General features: G+C 40.8%; 1 protein-coding gene across 4 annotated transcripts in view; it reads left to right on the forward strand.

Annotated features, from left to right (window-relative positions):
* Nucleotides 1-14,894, forward strand: part of TAFA1 (TAFA chemokine like family member 1) — a 214,570-nt gene extending 199,676 nt beyond the window's left edge. For all 4 annotated transcript variants that reach the window (XM_064432990.1, XM_064432989.1, XM_064432992.1 and 1 more), the window contains 2 exons: nucleotides 7,534-7,658; nucleotides 11,128-14,894. In XM_064432990.1, the coding sequence (XP_064289060.1) occupies nucleotides 7,534-7,658; nucleotides 11,128-11,145 (143 nt within the window). In that variant the 3' untranslated portion in view covers nucleotides 11,146-14,894. The remainder of the gene's footprint in view (nucleotides 1-7,533; nucleotides 7,659-11,127) is intronic.
* Nucleotides 14,895-15,808: the final 914 nt, after the last annotated feature.

Consider the following 15,808-nt stretch of genomic DNA (forward strand, 5'->3'; position numbering starts at 1 on the left):
TTTCTTATTGTCTTTCCAAATATGTATAAATATGTTGCATTTCGTTGGCATTTCATTAAATATAGAACAATGAGATTAAACTCTCACTGGGTTATCTGAAGCCATTCAAAGAGGGTATAAATAACATTGCTTCATTGCACAGGTACTTCAGCAGCCTGCTGTCAGCCTTGTTCTGTCGGGAAGAGTGGATTCCATTCCAAACTTTAGTAATAAATAGCAGCAATGGGGGTCCCTAACCTACAAAAGAACCCCAGACAGGTTGGGAGGGGGTCCTCACTCACCTGCATTCCCATCAGCTCCCTGAATGTTGGGTTTCATGTTCTCATCAGCCTCATTAGCCTCATTAGTGCCAGCAGGCTGCTCTCAAATGCCCCACTCACTTTGCAGAGAGGTCATGTCAATCACCAATAAACTCACACACCTAAAACTAGAAACAAAGTTGGCAGCTTGATGCTTGCCTTGGATGTATGTTGCAGTGCAACAATTCAGGAAATTCCAAGAAAAAATATAAGAGTGTGTTCCAGCACTCTGGAAGGTCACAGAAGAACTATGCACTTTTGGGGAGACAAGTTTATCATATATGATTTATTTTATCATTTCATGTCCTTTCTCTCTGCCACAGATATCTGCAAAAATCTGTTTTGTTGAGGCTTGCTCTGCCTTGCCTTTGCAGAAATCAAGTTTCCTGATAGATAATGTGCTGAGGCTTCTGTTAGAATACCAACTATGATCCATGACTTTCAGAGAAAAAGTGTCAAGCTTTAGTCATGTCTGAGTTCAGATGAATGTGGAATAATTACAGCTTTAAAAAGCCTACCACACTTTTTGAGTACAGGATTATCAAATGGGAACAGGGTTGAGAGCCAGCTGCCAGCACAACTGGCCTGGGACCCGCTGGCATTTCCTGAAGGAGTGCCACAAGAGGCCTCCCAGCTGACAGCTTCTTGCTGGCTTCATTTTTGTATTTCCTAAAATCCCAGACTTTGAAAATATCTCACGAGTTGAACCGTGAGCAGCTGAGGAACATTTTGATTTTTTTTAACTTGTCATTGCTGCTGAGACCTTCCCAACTCAGAAGATGGTTATGCAAATTCTACAGTTCTCCTTAAACTCCGGGTGCTTTATGCGTGTGCCTAGCTAACAAATCAGAGGGTTTTACCTCTGGACAGCTGGCACACTTTAGAGCTGCCCAGAGGACCTGGCTGCTGTCACTGTCACTGGGCTCAGGGAAGTGGAGATGCACATTGACTTGCCATGGAGGTGCTGCCCATGAGGAATCCTGGTCCCACTTCAGCTGTGGAAGCCCCTCAGCCACATGTCCAAGCAGTTTTTTCAAGAAGTGGAGAGAAAAGGACATGGAAAAATGACAAAGCTGCAGCAGTTGACGCTCCCAATCTGAACAGCATTGAGGGCAAGAAATTCCTTGGCAAAATCAAAGCTTTTTTGTGTGAAATTTGCTCCTTAACAGAGCATCTCCATTCAGCTCAAAGGCAGGAATGTGCTTAAGGACTTTCTGGCAGCACTTCACGTAATTTTAATATTACAATTTATTTTCTTGGTGCCTGAGAAACTCATTCTTCAAGTTGTACAATTGGAGAAAAAATGTCACTCCCAAACTGCTGCAACTCAGTGTTAAAGTTCAGCAGGGCAGAAGAGACAGAGGGCAGCATCCAAGGAAACACAGCAAGAATAACTCATCCTCTGAGTAAAGAAAATGGCAAAGTGGTATAGCAAGGAATAAATTTTTTTATTTATTTACCTGTAGGAATAAAGTGAGAAGCAAAGCTGGGATTAAACAAACCTTGAGAGTTTCTGCTCCTCAGGCCATTGGCCACCACCACCTCTGTTGGTCACATTGTTACGAGGGAAGCACACAACATGTTGATGTAATTCTTCCTAATTTTCTAATTTCCTAATTTAATAGCAGTGTGTTGGCTGCTAGGAAATGGTAATGGCAATGTAAGTGGTTTTTCACTAGTGAGTCTTCCCAGGCTGTCAAATTAGCACCCTTATTTGCTGACTTATGCAGATTTTAAAAGGAAATTGTTCATGGATTCTTTGCAGCTAATCTCCCCTTTCATATTTAATGGTGCAGCCCACAGCATTGTTCAGACATGTAATACACTCTAATTTATCTCTTACTCTTAAATATCTTACTCTAGCTGCTGAATATTTTGCAATGGAGAATCAGGAATTCTGAATGGGGAAAAAAAATTTAAAACTTCAATTCTTTCAATTCTATCAGTGAATTAATAGAACACTTTTTAAAAGCCTGGAGAATATCACACAGATCAGCGTGTTCAAAAAAAAAAAGAAGTTTAGGATGCTGATGTCTTTTTAATGTTTACTGCAATAAAAAAATATTAAATTAACTCAGCAAGACTGAATTTGAGGCAATTAGAGATGGGAGACACCACTTGCTAGACTGATTGCACTGTGCTTGTATTTTAAACAGGAGAAATGTCCATTTTCCCAGAGCTATGAGAGGTCTGTTATCAAAGTCTGTGAAGCATTGCACTGCAGGAGCATTAGATTGATACTTCTAAAATTGAGTAAGATTGAATTAAAGCAGAGAGTTTGATAGTTTGGACTCCCTGTAGGAAACATCCTGCTTTTCTCCCAGATAGCAATATTCAACCTGAAATCTTTTGTTTTGGATTGGTATTCTTTAACTTATCAGATTTCTTCTCTACAGCTCCCGGAGTGGCTGCTATCTCGGTCTGTTTATGAAATACATAACCCTTCAGATGACACTTTCTTTCAGTCCAGTTTTCTTATCCTCCCAGAAAGTGTGTTCCCACCCCTGTAATTCATTCTGCTCCCCATGACATCCCAATAAACCAAGAGAAACTGCATGTCTCATTCAATTCTCTGAGATTTTGTTGTATAAGGAATAGGTGAGCACAGGGTTACAGTTTTTCCCATTCTAGTTTATATCTTTTCTAAAATAAAAATAAAAAAAAGACAAACTACTTGAAAGATTTTACCCACCTCTGTGCTGTTGCTATTGCCAAAATCTCCATCAGTGCAAGAATCTCTCACAGGGAGTTTGAACTTTCCTTTAATCTAATCCATTTAGAAAATGACTCACAATATATTGAATAAAGTGGAGAAAATTGATATCTTTTCATTAAGCTGACAAAGTCTTTTTCACTTCTGACATCTGTGAAATGCGTTCTCTATTTAAATTTTATTTATATCAATCTTCGCTGGTGGAAACGAGATTAAAACGGAATGCTCTGTACTTACAGGGAAAACTTTCCCATCCTGCAATGAGTGTCATACTGGCTTTGAAAATGAGCTTCTTATTCCTTGCAGTAACACGATACCCATGACCAGGAGGAGCCACAATCTAATATCTCCATTCCTTTGTATTCTATTTCTATATAAACAAAACGTGCCCACTTTATCACAGGCAAAATGAGAGCTGCTGTGGCTTTATAATGGCAACTGCAGAAGTGATCTTGGAACATTTTAATACATAGCATGTTCCCTCTAAACTGTTGAAAAATGCATGATGATACTTTGCTCTGTTTTCATATTTCAGGGTGTTCCATAAACATGAATTAAAGTTATCTGTTGCTCTGTGAGGATGGTCTTATTGTTACATTGTTAAATACAATATCTTTATACTTTTTGCCATATAGACTCTGTCACATTGTTAAAGCCATTTCCTAAATACAGATGCAGAAAAGTTAAGGAGAATTTTATCTGCAAAACAAAACAGAAAGAATTTGAATTTTCTCTACAGACAGGAGTAGCAAAAACGACAGAAGCAATTGCCTGTGAGTGTCTGGGCTGTGTGTGCACATTTTCTCTGTCCATGTCCTGTTAATCACCTGTGAAATGGTTTTGAGGAACTGAGTAGCTTCAGTTTAATGCAAGAACTTGAAGACTGAGAAATGTGAAACATAATAAATTCAGGAGTTTCAACAGGCATCTTTAATCAAATGGATTGTGTATTTTTTCCAAACTTTGTTTGACTCAAGAGGAGGATGATTGAACAATTAATGTTTCCATGTTGATTTGATCTTTTAGGTGAAGATATATGAAGGTGTTCATTTTATTTCCACTGCTCCTTAAGTGAATACTTTGATGCTGAAATTCAAGGGGAAACTTTTTCCCAGCCAGGTGCCTTCGTGCATCAAAACTTTGTGCTCCAGATGATGCACAGGAGCAAATCAGAGCACGGTCACTACCCTTGTGCAACCTCCAAAGGTCCTCGTGAACTTTGAAGGCTGAATCCCTCTGAATCCAAGCTCAACTGGCAGTGCCCTGCAGCTGCCTAAGGCTTTGGGCATTATCTTTGGGAACAATTGTATTTTAAAATGCAATAGAAGTGTGTAAACATGAGAAAATATAATCTATTCTATTGCTTTTTCCCTTTATTCTATCTGATCTTCAGATTTCTTATTTGTAGTTTATTTGTTTGGAGCCCATGATTTGCAAATGGCATTTCAGCCAAATGCTTTTTGTGTGTGTTAATCCATGCAGACTAAATACATCAAAAGTTAAATATTTTGATAAAAATTATTCCATGGCTTTGCAAACAAAGATTTTAGAAAAGCATGATTTAGGCTGAAAAATAAACCTCGAGAATTTCCTGAATAAAGTTGCTTTTTTCCCCAGCTACTTTGGTGATATATTAAGAGTTAAATATTCTTTAAAAGAGGCCTTTTCTTGAAAATAGTTGAGATATAAACAATCCCTTATTTAACCTAGAAGGTGATGAGAAGAAAAAAAAAATAATAAAAAAGCACTGAAACAAAACACAAGCAAAGCAGGAGTAGTCAAGACTTGTGTTCCATGTCCTTTTCCTTTCCCCATGGCAGAGGGATCTGCCTCAGTCAATTCAGCCTTGCCTGGAGAAACTCCTGTGCTTCATGTATTCCCCAGACAGGGAGAGGAGCACAGTGAGAAGCACTCCAGAATGCTGCAGGTGCCTAATTCAGCCTGATGTGAGCACTCACAGCCTGTGCTGCCTGGTGATTAACAGGGGTCTCTAGTTCTCACCCAGGATGAGTGGTTTGGCTCACTGAGAAGCTCAGGTTCCTCTGGATCTGGGAGTTCTTGAATAAAAACCACCCTGGGGGAGAGCATCTTAATTTGAGCAATTTGACCCAACTGCTTCAGCTCATCTCAAAGTGACATAACCTAAACATAGAGAAGCTCCATCCTACAGGTGGACCCGATCTCAAATGCTGCAAACTGTGATTAATTTTAAAGTGTTTTCCTCCCTCTTTGGACAGAGGTGGAGGTGTAAAACTTTGAAATCAAGGAGAACTCAAAGGATCAGCAGTACCCAAGAAAGACAACTGGTCCTAAGGATTAAAGGGCTCTTAATAGAAGAGAAAACCTATAAACACAAGATTCAAAGAAAGGAATTTTCTTTGGGTTTTGGATGCCCTTGCCATGGTAAGGGGCTGAGGACTAGACCACAGTGAGCTTTGAAGTGCTTCAGACTTACAAAGGATTTTGCCTACATACAACTTAGAAGCAAAGAGGAGCTTTTCATCTGCAAATTTCTCACATTAGTTTTCCCCCATTATAAAAGGAGCCTGGTGTTCAGTCCAGGTGAGGGTGCTCACTGATGGGCACTTGGCTGTAATTGCACCATCATAAATCAATAATAATATGTATCTATATACCAAACCCAATACACCACTATATGAGTCAGTTGCCATTAAAGTTCTCCACTGACTTTGCATTTGATTATTCTTCAAGGTCAAGATCTGAATACTTGGGCTGTATTTAACAACATTAAAAAGTAGTGAGATCATTTGAACTGCTATGAGCAGCATTGCTTCTCCAGGCTGCCCCTCAGTCTGGATTCACCTCAAATCTCTGTTTTACATGGTAAACTCTCCAGGCCAGGGTGTTCAGGTTGTGGGTTTTAGTACCTTGCACTGTAGGATCCTTCTCTGTGGTTATTTAATGCTACAGCACTGCTCCTAGTAAATAATCATCATCACTTTTGATTCCATGTCACAGGATTCTTCTCACGCATCCTGAGGATGCTCTGCTCTGATGATTGCTGTGAAGGCCAGTATTTAGCAGGATATGGTTTTTCAGTTTGCCCACTGCACAGTCTATTATTAGAGCACAGATTCAGCTCTCTTGCCTTTTCATGCATAGCAAAGAGAGAGATCTTTTTTCTCTGCTGTTAGCAGCATTAATGATACCCTTCTGAAACAGGGTGTGAACAGCATCGTTAAACTGCCTTGCCAGCACAGGTGTAAAGGGCTTTTTTGTGTCTTGTATATATGGAGAAATGATATATTATATGATAGAAATCAGATATAAGCTGTGGGAAGAACCAGACAACACTGAGAGCTATATGATCATTGTAGGGCCCCTCAAACTGAACTATTCTATTCAATTTTATATTCAAAAATTTAATTACAAGCTCTGTAATGTCCTTAAATCAATGCATGCACAACAGGGCATTTTCCAGAGCTGAATGGCAGTCAGCTGGAGTGTATATATATTAATATATATATGTATAAGGTAGACAGCTGCTTCAAAGGTATTTTGTGGGCTTGAAGCAGCCATGAGGGATGATATGAATGGGTTAAGCATCTCTCTTTGAGTGACTGTGCAGAAAGCTTTGACAGGCTTCCTGAGTGCAACCATGAAATTAATTCTTACCAGAGAAAGCAAGCCACAGAAAGAGCCACTCATGAGCCAGCTCGTCACACTTGCAAGGTTAGCTAAAGTTTATCAAAATCCCCAGACAAAAAATGTCATTAAGATACAGCTAAGGATACAGTCAGATACCAATTCCCAGGCAAGAAACTTCATTAAGGTACATTCAAGGTTGTAAACATACGTGCCAATTAAATTCAAACAACTGGGTGCAAACACTGCTATTATTTACAGTGTTAAATATTTGGAAATTAAAAGTTACTTTTAGAGATAATATGGTTTCTATAAAATTAATAATTGTGTTTCAACAAACAGCTTCTGCTGCTGCTGTTCAGGGTTACCTTACCCTTTGTTTCTAGTTGTGGTGCTCCCTGTGATGGCATGTGGGGAAAGCCAAAAGTCTCCATGGGTTCAAATAATTCTGGACAGATTTGTGGCTAAAAAAAATCCAGCTGTAGGTCCTGAAAGCAAAGCAGACATAATTTTATGTGGAGTACACTGAACCACAAGTGCTGAAGACCTGGAGAATATTCTGACAATCTCTTCAGACCTGCCTTGTTCTTGTACACGTCTGTGAAAATCAGATGGGCACTCAGGGAGAGGGGCTGTTGGGATGGATGCTCCTTTGGTCTGCAGCAGAATTGCAGCCATCACAGCATTTCCTGCACGGGAGCAGACAGATCTCCTGTGTGAGGAGGCTGTGGCAAGCAGTGCACTGTCTCAGGCAATATAGGATGCCAAACAAGTAATTAAATATGAAATCCTTACAGCTAAACTCCAGTTGAAGGGGCACTCTGCCTTTTAACTGCAGTGTTAGACCCTTGAGATATCATTTAATTAGATTTGGTCATTGTAACATAGTTGTGAACATTGTCTTTTCTCTTTTAGCTTCTATAGTGATTGGGAAATGGTGGTGTGAGATGGAGCCCTGCCTAGAAGGAGAGGAATGTAAGACATTGCCTGATAATTCTGGATGGATGTGTGCAACTGGCAATAAAATCAAGACCACCAGAGTAAGTCTCCTTTCTGTCTGCACCCAGGAGGTTTTAACAGGAAAGGGAATCACTAATGACTGCTCACCCATGTCTTTTCCATCATCATGCCTGCTGTAAAAGTCCTAAAGACCACTGTCATGTTCACCCAGAGCTTCTGGCCGTAAGTGGGTGAAAATTCAGGTGGATCAGGCTGGTCAGCTGGGTCCAGGCTTGGTAATCAGCAGGTTGGAGCTGCTGAATTGCCAGGTCACTTTCTTACAGAGACTGTCACCTCAAAATACCCCTAATGCACATCACTGAGTCCCTTTCTGGTCGCTAAAGGAAGAACATTAGCTCAGAGGGGTTGGCTGGATCCTGTATCCATTCCTTGGCTGTTCCAGGCCACATCTGGATTAGCAGCTGTACAAGTGCTTTGGAGCAGAGGACTCAGCTCTGTTTGCACTGCAGGTCTCACTTCAGAGCAGCTCCAGCCCATGATCTCATTAGTGCCAGGCTCCTGAGATGCTGCAGGTTCAGGCAGCACAGGTGAAAACAGCTTTCACCACACTGTGCCAGGAAAAGGCAGACAGAGGATGTGAATGAGTTCGTAAACTCCCACTATGAGATTACCTTGGGAATAAAAGTGTTTCTCAGAAGTAGACTCTAGCTTTTCTTTTGCAGTGTGTTTCACAACCATTGTCTTTAAGCTGTCACCTACACCTGTATTCAAAAATTTTAATTAACTAATTTTCATATCACAATTGAGTTTTTTTCTTGAGAAAATTACATGATTGTCAACTCAAAATGCTTTTATAAATATGTAGATTTTCATTTTCTGTAAGTTGGAAAATGGCTTTTGAAACCTGCTAAATTAAAAAGAGCAACTTTTCAAGATTTTTTCCCTGTTTGATAAGAAATTCTACATACTCATGTCCAGCTGCTAATTCACAGAAATGTGCAGCATATTGTTGTAATTTCCTGACTTTTTCCTTTCTCTCCAATCCTAACACCAGTCATTTTTCATGTCTTCTAAGTCTCCTGTTGAAGGAGGAGATTTTACCCTAATTGATCCCCATGGCACCTGAATCCTTTTCTTTCCCTCCATAGGACCTCTACCCCAGGATGAATTATTTGAATTGCAACCCTCATTTCTGGAGCAGAGCCTTCTGCCACACCAACACATTAAATGATCAGGAGACCTGCTGACTTAGGAGGTTTTCTTTGTAGGAAGCAGTAAGTGGCCCCCAAAAACAAGATGCAGATGATCTCTTTGTCACCTCCCAGAGAAAAGGAGGAAGGATTCAGGGAACTGGGGTTCCCTGACTCAGTTTCTTTCTGTGGTGCTGTTCCTGCAGATCTCACTGTGCCCACAGCTGATCTCTTCCCCTACAGCACCACTGGAAGGCTGTTTGCTAATAAATGTGCCTTGCAGTGAAATTAAATCCCAGACCACAAACTTGCTACATGTCCTTTCCAGTGAGGAAAGTGGGGAGTTAAAATGGAAGAAAGTGATGTAGAAGAACTAAGAAGCAACATGAAGTATCTTATACAATAATTCAGCCCTTCTGCAATCTGTCTACAAGTTATATAATTGAGGAATTGCATTTTCTTTCTTCAGTGAAGCTGTCCTTCTCTTAACTCCCCCAGTCCTCATCATATAAACTAGTTTAAGGCGATAGAAGTGATTGCTAGAAATTTAGGAGCTTCATTAATATGCAGATGTATGGTCCAATCTATTCAGTATGCATTATTGTATTTCATTTGAATTAAATACTTGCAGAGTGAGTGCTCATAACTGAAAAAATATTTCTTCATTTACCCACAGGAGTTATTTTAATTAGCTTGTGAGGGAAGTACCTTATGGTGCTGCTTCCAGTAGAATTTTGCTTTGTTGCTTTAAAATATCATTACAGAACCCAATTGACAAAGGCAACATGACATGATGTGCTCAGCAACTGTCTTTTGCATTTTCTGAGGAGAAATTCTACTTCTTAGTCCCTGGAACTTTGCTCCAATCCGTACCACTGTGTCAACTCTGGCAACATAAATATAAAATAATGGAAGCAATCAGATCCCAAAACAGGCTTTTTTTTCTTTTTTCCTTTGTTTTGCCATTTCAGATAGCAGCAGACAACAAGATTACAATGTAATCCGCCCTGACCACAATCCAGGTTCCAAGACTGGGCCATGTGTGTCTAATTTGGGTAGTTAAGGAAGTTAAGAAAGCAGAAGAAATAAGAGAAATCAGACATCATTCCAGTTCTCTCTGTGGTGATTAGGCAGAAGGCTACAGCCAGTCTCCATAGGCTGTAAACTGTAAACTATTTTAATGAAGGCTTTTCCTTACACTAAATACATTTACGTTAGCTGCTGTCCTGCCAAGGAAAACATTCCCATTTATGACTCTCGGGATTAAGATACCCATTAGTACATTCTTCCAGACCCACAGTAAATCACATATATTGCATATGTGTATGTTTTATATATTTATTTATTTATTTATTTATTTGTGAGTACATGGATATACACAATATCTGTCATTTTCTAATGCTAGTGCATAACTTCACTTGGGTCTCACATGCGATTGAGTAGAAAGAGGTGGACAACAGACTCAGTGTAGTCTTTACCAGCATATTCTTCATTGCTTCCTTTTCATGCATTTATTTCTGTGTTTAGCCATTTAGCGTAACTCACTAATTAAGTTTTTTAAGCCAAAGTTCTAAAGCTCACAGCTTCCTTAAATTGATTTGTTTTCTATTGAGGGTCAGGCAGGTGACAAAGACTGGAAGGAAATAATAGTGTAATTCAATTTTTGGAGCAGTTTCAATGTTCATTTAACCCCAGTTTCAATGTTCATTTAACCCCTTGGTTTGAACTGGTTTAAACTGATGTCTACCATTTTTATGCCTTACTTGTCCAGCAGGAGTAACTGGAATCACTCTGGGAAGGGGAGAGTGGAAGGGTGGGGTGAGCACAGCCCCAGACCCAAACCTGTCCTGGCTTGTCCTTCTTGCATGAAGGGCTCCTACAAGGAAAATAGAGAGAGACTCTTTGTAAGGGCATTAGGGGACAGCAGAAGGGAGAATGGCTTCAGACTGACAGTCAGGAGGTTTAGATTGGATATTAGGAATTAATTCTTACCTGTAAGAGTGGTGAGGCCCTGGAAATATTCAAGGCCAGGTTGGATGGAACTTGGAGCAACCTGGGGTATTGGAAAGGTGTCCCTGCCAAATGAAGACATTCTGTGATGTTCAGCACCACCAGACCAGGTGGTTAATGCACATCCAGTATCTCCCAAGGCAGAGGCAGGATCTTGCTCAGGATCTGTCTCTTGCCTATTTTTACACCCCTGCAGCGCTAAAAGACACACATCCCTCTAGTATTGCATTTAAACTCAGCTAATCAATCAGCTGTATCCCACAGAGCCTGGGTCTTTCTTTTCCAAAAGACTATATTTAAAAACTAACATATTATGCATAACTTACTCTTTCCCATTTTCTCACTGCAGATCCACCCAAGGACTTAACAGAGCGCCCACGTCTGCACGGAGACAGTGAAAGCCCTGCTGATTTATGAGGACAAAGTATTGAAAGTTTAAAACCATCTCAGCATTTACAAGCCAAATGGATTTCTTATTTGCACTTTGACTGTTTACCAGAAAACAACAGTGGCTTTACCGTGTGAAAGAAAGGATTCGGTGGAGATAACGGCCCTGATTTTTGACAGCTGAAAATAAAAAATGAAGAAAGTGGTTCCTTTGCTAAAGTTTCTGAGATTGCAAAGTACAAGCAACAATATAAGTTTGGATCTACAATTTACTTTATACCAGTTAAAGTATATATATATATAGAAATATATATATATTAATATATGATATTTTGAAATAAAAGCCTCACTCTTCAAGAAATTGAATAGTACCACACTTTGCTGCAGCTGCTGTATTTTTTTTTTCCTTTTTTGCAATGGTCTGGAAGTTCCCTACCTGTTTGAGAGAGAAATGTGGCAGTGAAGAGGCAAAGCAAACCTGCTGTGGTACAAGGACGCCTAAGAGCTACACGAATCCTACCGATGCAGCATCCAGAGCTTCCTGTTCCCTTTGGCAGAATTTTGAGGGCATTTGTTGTTCCACTTTGTGTTCTGGAGGCTTTTCCCCTTGTGCAATACTAGCATGCTGGCTTTGCTTCATTAACCATATTTGATTGATATATAACAATGATAATTCTATCCTCCTCCAAGAAAATATTTTTAGAGCTGTTAGATATTCCATGAAGAAGAGATGGACAACTACTGAGTGAAGTACAGTATGTATTAAAAGTTTATTTGGCAGAGTTTGGTAGACTGTGAGCTCCCTTCTTATTAAAGATGTACTGTACGTACAATGTCTTCAGACTTTGTATAGCTCCTAGAGACTCCAGTAAAAACACAGTAACCACCTCCAAAGCTTTGCATTGTTGGCTCACTAATTCTTTGAAACAACAACAAAGCTGCTTCTTTCCAGACTGGCACGTGAGGGGAGTTTTTCATACGGTTTGGTGTTCCAGGAGCCCATTTGCAATTGGTGAACAGGCACCTCAGCTTAAGCATGCCTCTGTGGACACCTGGCTGTGTGCTCTTACCCCACAGCACACATGGAAGAACTACCTAAATTTAAGTTTCCCTCATTGCAGGCCAGGCTAATTCTCATTAGAGCATTTGCCACCAGCTAAAAGCATTCACAATAAGCAATTCCATGGCATAGCAAATGGCCCAGCAGTTTGTGGCAAGCACAAACTTGTGGCTGATCCCTTCACTTTCAGAATAGTTCCCTTCAGTTTATTTTCAATCTGTTTCTTGCTGTGGTGAGCTGAGATGCTCCTCAGCAAGGATGTGTCCACAGAGACCTTGACCCAGCCACTGCTGAACTCCCATTTCTGGCTGAGCTGTAGCTGTTCACCAGGCTGTCTGGCCCTGGCATTGCTGAAGAAAGATCAAATCTGAGGGCTGCAATGTGCAAGCCTAGTTCACATTCCCAGGCACTTTTGTGAGCGGTCCAATTAATTTCAGGGGGTTTATTGGTGTGGAAAAGTGTCTTGCTGTCACGCATAAGTCTGCACAATCTACCCTTCAGTCTGCCTAATGCTACCAAATCAAAGAGGAATAGGGAATTGTAAAACTAGTTCCGTTCAGTCCAGCTTCATTCCTTAAATATTTCCAATTTCTTTTCAGCCTGCTTACCTGTCTCTCACAGGATGCCTTTGGCCATGCTGATCACTTTTAATCCAATGCAGAGGAAGTGCTGCACTTCCCATCCTAGATTTGGTTGAAATTCTCCCACTGAGTTTCTTTCTCCTTCAGGGTAACCACTTCAATCCCGATGCTTCAAGAGGCAGAAATTGTCACTGTAATTACAGTGCAGATTAAAGCAGCTACCTGACGTGTCACGCCACATTCCATGCTGGCTTTCCATGCTGATCTTTTCCCAGTGCTCACAGTGGAAATGGATAAGCTGTTTCCAAATACTTCTAATATTCCCCCTTCAAAAATATGAGTGAAGAGTACCCAGGGAAGAAACAGACGACCCCGAAAATGGTAGAATCACTATCCCTGGAATGGTCCAAAAAAGGCCTCAATGTGGCACTTGGGGACATGGTTTAGTGGTGAAGATGGCAGTGTGAGGTTAACAGCTGGACCTGGTGATTTTAGAAGTCATTTCCAGCATTAAGAATTTTGGTTCTGTGCACAGAAATGAGCGTGAGCCTCACCATCACTTGTGAGTGATGGAGATCCTTGCACATGGAGACCACCCTCCTTGGTGGCTCAGCTGGACAGGCTGGGTATTTTCTGGGGACAGCCCCCTGCCCAAACCACAGAAGATACCTGGACCCTACTCTATATTTTAGATGTAGTCTGCCATGGCCATGTGTCCAGTACCATCATCTCAGTTCAGAGGGGAACACTGCCTGCCTGCTTACCCCTAAATGGATTATAAGGTCAGCTCCAGGCTGCCACTAGTAAAGAGAAACTCCTCCAAAATAAACCTCTAGCATTTCTGAATTTTACTCAAACAGCTCTTTGTAAACCCCAAGACCCCTTCAAGCACCCCTTGGTGCACTAGGAGACAGACCAGCAGGTAAGTCCACTCAAAGCCAGGACATGTTACCAGCCTTTTACCAGCTGGAACTGAGGCACACAAAGCTAAACAGCCTCCCACAATCACACCGGGGAGCAGTGGAAAATCCAGCAGAAACTGAACTTTGGTTTCCTTATTGCCAGTCTACTGATACTCCATTAGAGAAGCCCCACAAACAAACCCACGTGTGGCCTCTGGTACCCTTAGCCAAAGCCCAAGGTGTCACCACCGGGAGGTTTTTACCCCACAGCAGAGCTGCTGCCATGGCTCATCCTGTGAGCAGATAACGCTGCTTGTGCCGTGCCCAGGAAATCTGCCTGTTGAGATTGGGAAGTATTAGACTTGCTAAAATGTCAGAAGGAAATGTTGTCATTACCACAGGAAAGTTTCTTCGAGATGTTTATGAATTTTTCTTTGCCAGTAGGCAGCCTCAAATGCCACCCCACCAAATTCAGTAAACATCTGCGTCTCTTTGAAGTTGCCGCAAAAATCTGCTCGCGAAGTGCGGCATCGAGAAATTGCTGTTTTAATTAAAATGTTTTAGAGGGCAATTAAGGCCTTTGCAAAAATAATGACTGATAGAACGTGAAGTCCAATTAAGAGTCAGATGCAACTAACCTTCATTGTTTCAGGGAACCAAGCTGAAAATAATAAAAAAGAATTCAAGAAGCCCAGAGTCAGAAATATTCTGCATTTCAGGGATATTCACAGTAGCACAGTGTGTAGCAGGAAGATGTCAGAGCTACTTATCCTCGCCAATGGAAAGCAGATGTGTTTCTGTGGTGGATGGAATGGTCCTCATATCCTCATGGGAAACTGACAGTCATGCCATTCTCTGCATAATGTTAAAAGGTATTTGTGTTAACAGAGGAGAAAATGAAAGTTTCTGCTTTTTGGCAGAAGTCTAGACAGAGACACTTCAGGAAATGAAAAAAATAAAAAGAAAAAGAGTATTTGTAAATGCATCAAAGATAAATTTAGATTTATGTCAGTGTTTCTTCAGATGTGTGAAATCAAGTTCTGTAAATCTAAAATGTACAAGTTGGGAAAAAAAAATACCAAAAAAAAAATTTAGCTACCATCTGCCTATTAATTCAGAAAACTTAGATTATGTGCTTCTGTCCAAAAATCTCTGGTAATAAAAAGCTCAGTGTGGTATGACTTGATATTGTTTTGAATATACTATATGCTATATAAAAAAACCCAAAACAAAACCTTGAAGGAAGTCCACTCCTATGACCAACATCAGGAACAGCATGGTGTGCACCCATGCTTGGCACTACACAGAGAAAGGACCATGAAAGATTGCTGAAGGTGAAGCAGTTTGTGATGAGTGATGCTCTTATCAGACCTATTGATTGACTATTAGCAGAGTCTGCAGGTGCTGTCAGTGGTGTACTGCTTGGATGTTTTCCTATTCTAAAATGATTAGTTACATCCTGACTCTCCTCATTTGCCACTCGCCTGTTTCACTGGCTGGTCCAAATATAATTACGGATCACAGAGAAGTTGTGGAGGAGATAAACATACTTTGACTTGGAAAGCACATCCATTTCATCTGAAGGTGGCAGGCTTTGTTTCTTCCTCAAGGGCAGGATGAATACTGTGGCCTAAAATGAGCTTCTCTTTTATCAATACCTCAGTCACATCCCAGTAAGCAGGGTTTAGAGCTTGCCTGACAAAGAACTGGGTCATGCTTCTTTGCTTGGTATTCTATTTTTTTGTCAGAGAAAAATAGAAACACATTCCACAAATAATCTTTCAGGTAGACAGAAGGAGATGTGTGTACAGGGCAGTTGGTTTCAGGCTGTCAACACTTTTTCTAGTTCACTGGTTTGAATTCAGATCATAGGCCTGACACATATTTATGGTTTCTTCTCTCAGAGGCTCACACAGTCAAAGCACTTAACTTCACAAATATTTGTACTTTATAAAACCATGCTGCTCTGAGGAAAGGAACTGAATCCTCTGCTTTCCAGGCAGGAAACTGAAACTCAAAAGAGCTGAGACTTGCCCAAGGTGAAGCTAAAAACCTGCAGCAGACCTGGCAGTGGAACTGAGGGCTCCTGGATTTCAGATC

Source organism: Passer domesticus, chromosome 9, assembly GCF_036417665.1.
Source record: "Passer domesticus isolate bPasDom1 chromosome 9, bPasDom1.hap1, whole genome shotgun sequence".
Lineage (NCBI taxonomy): Eukaryota > Metazoa > Chordata > Aves > Passeriformes > Passeridae > Passer > Passer domesticus.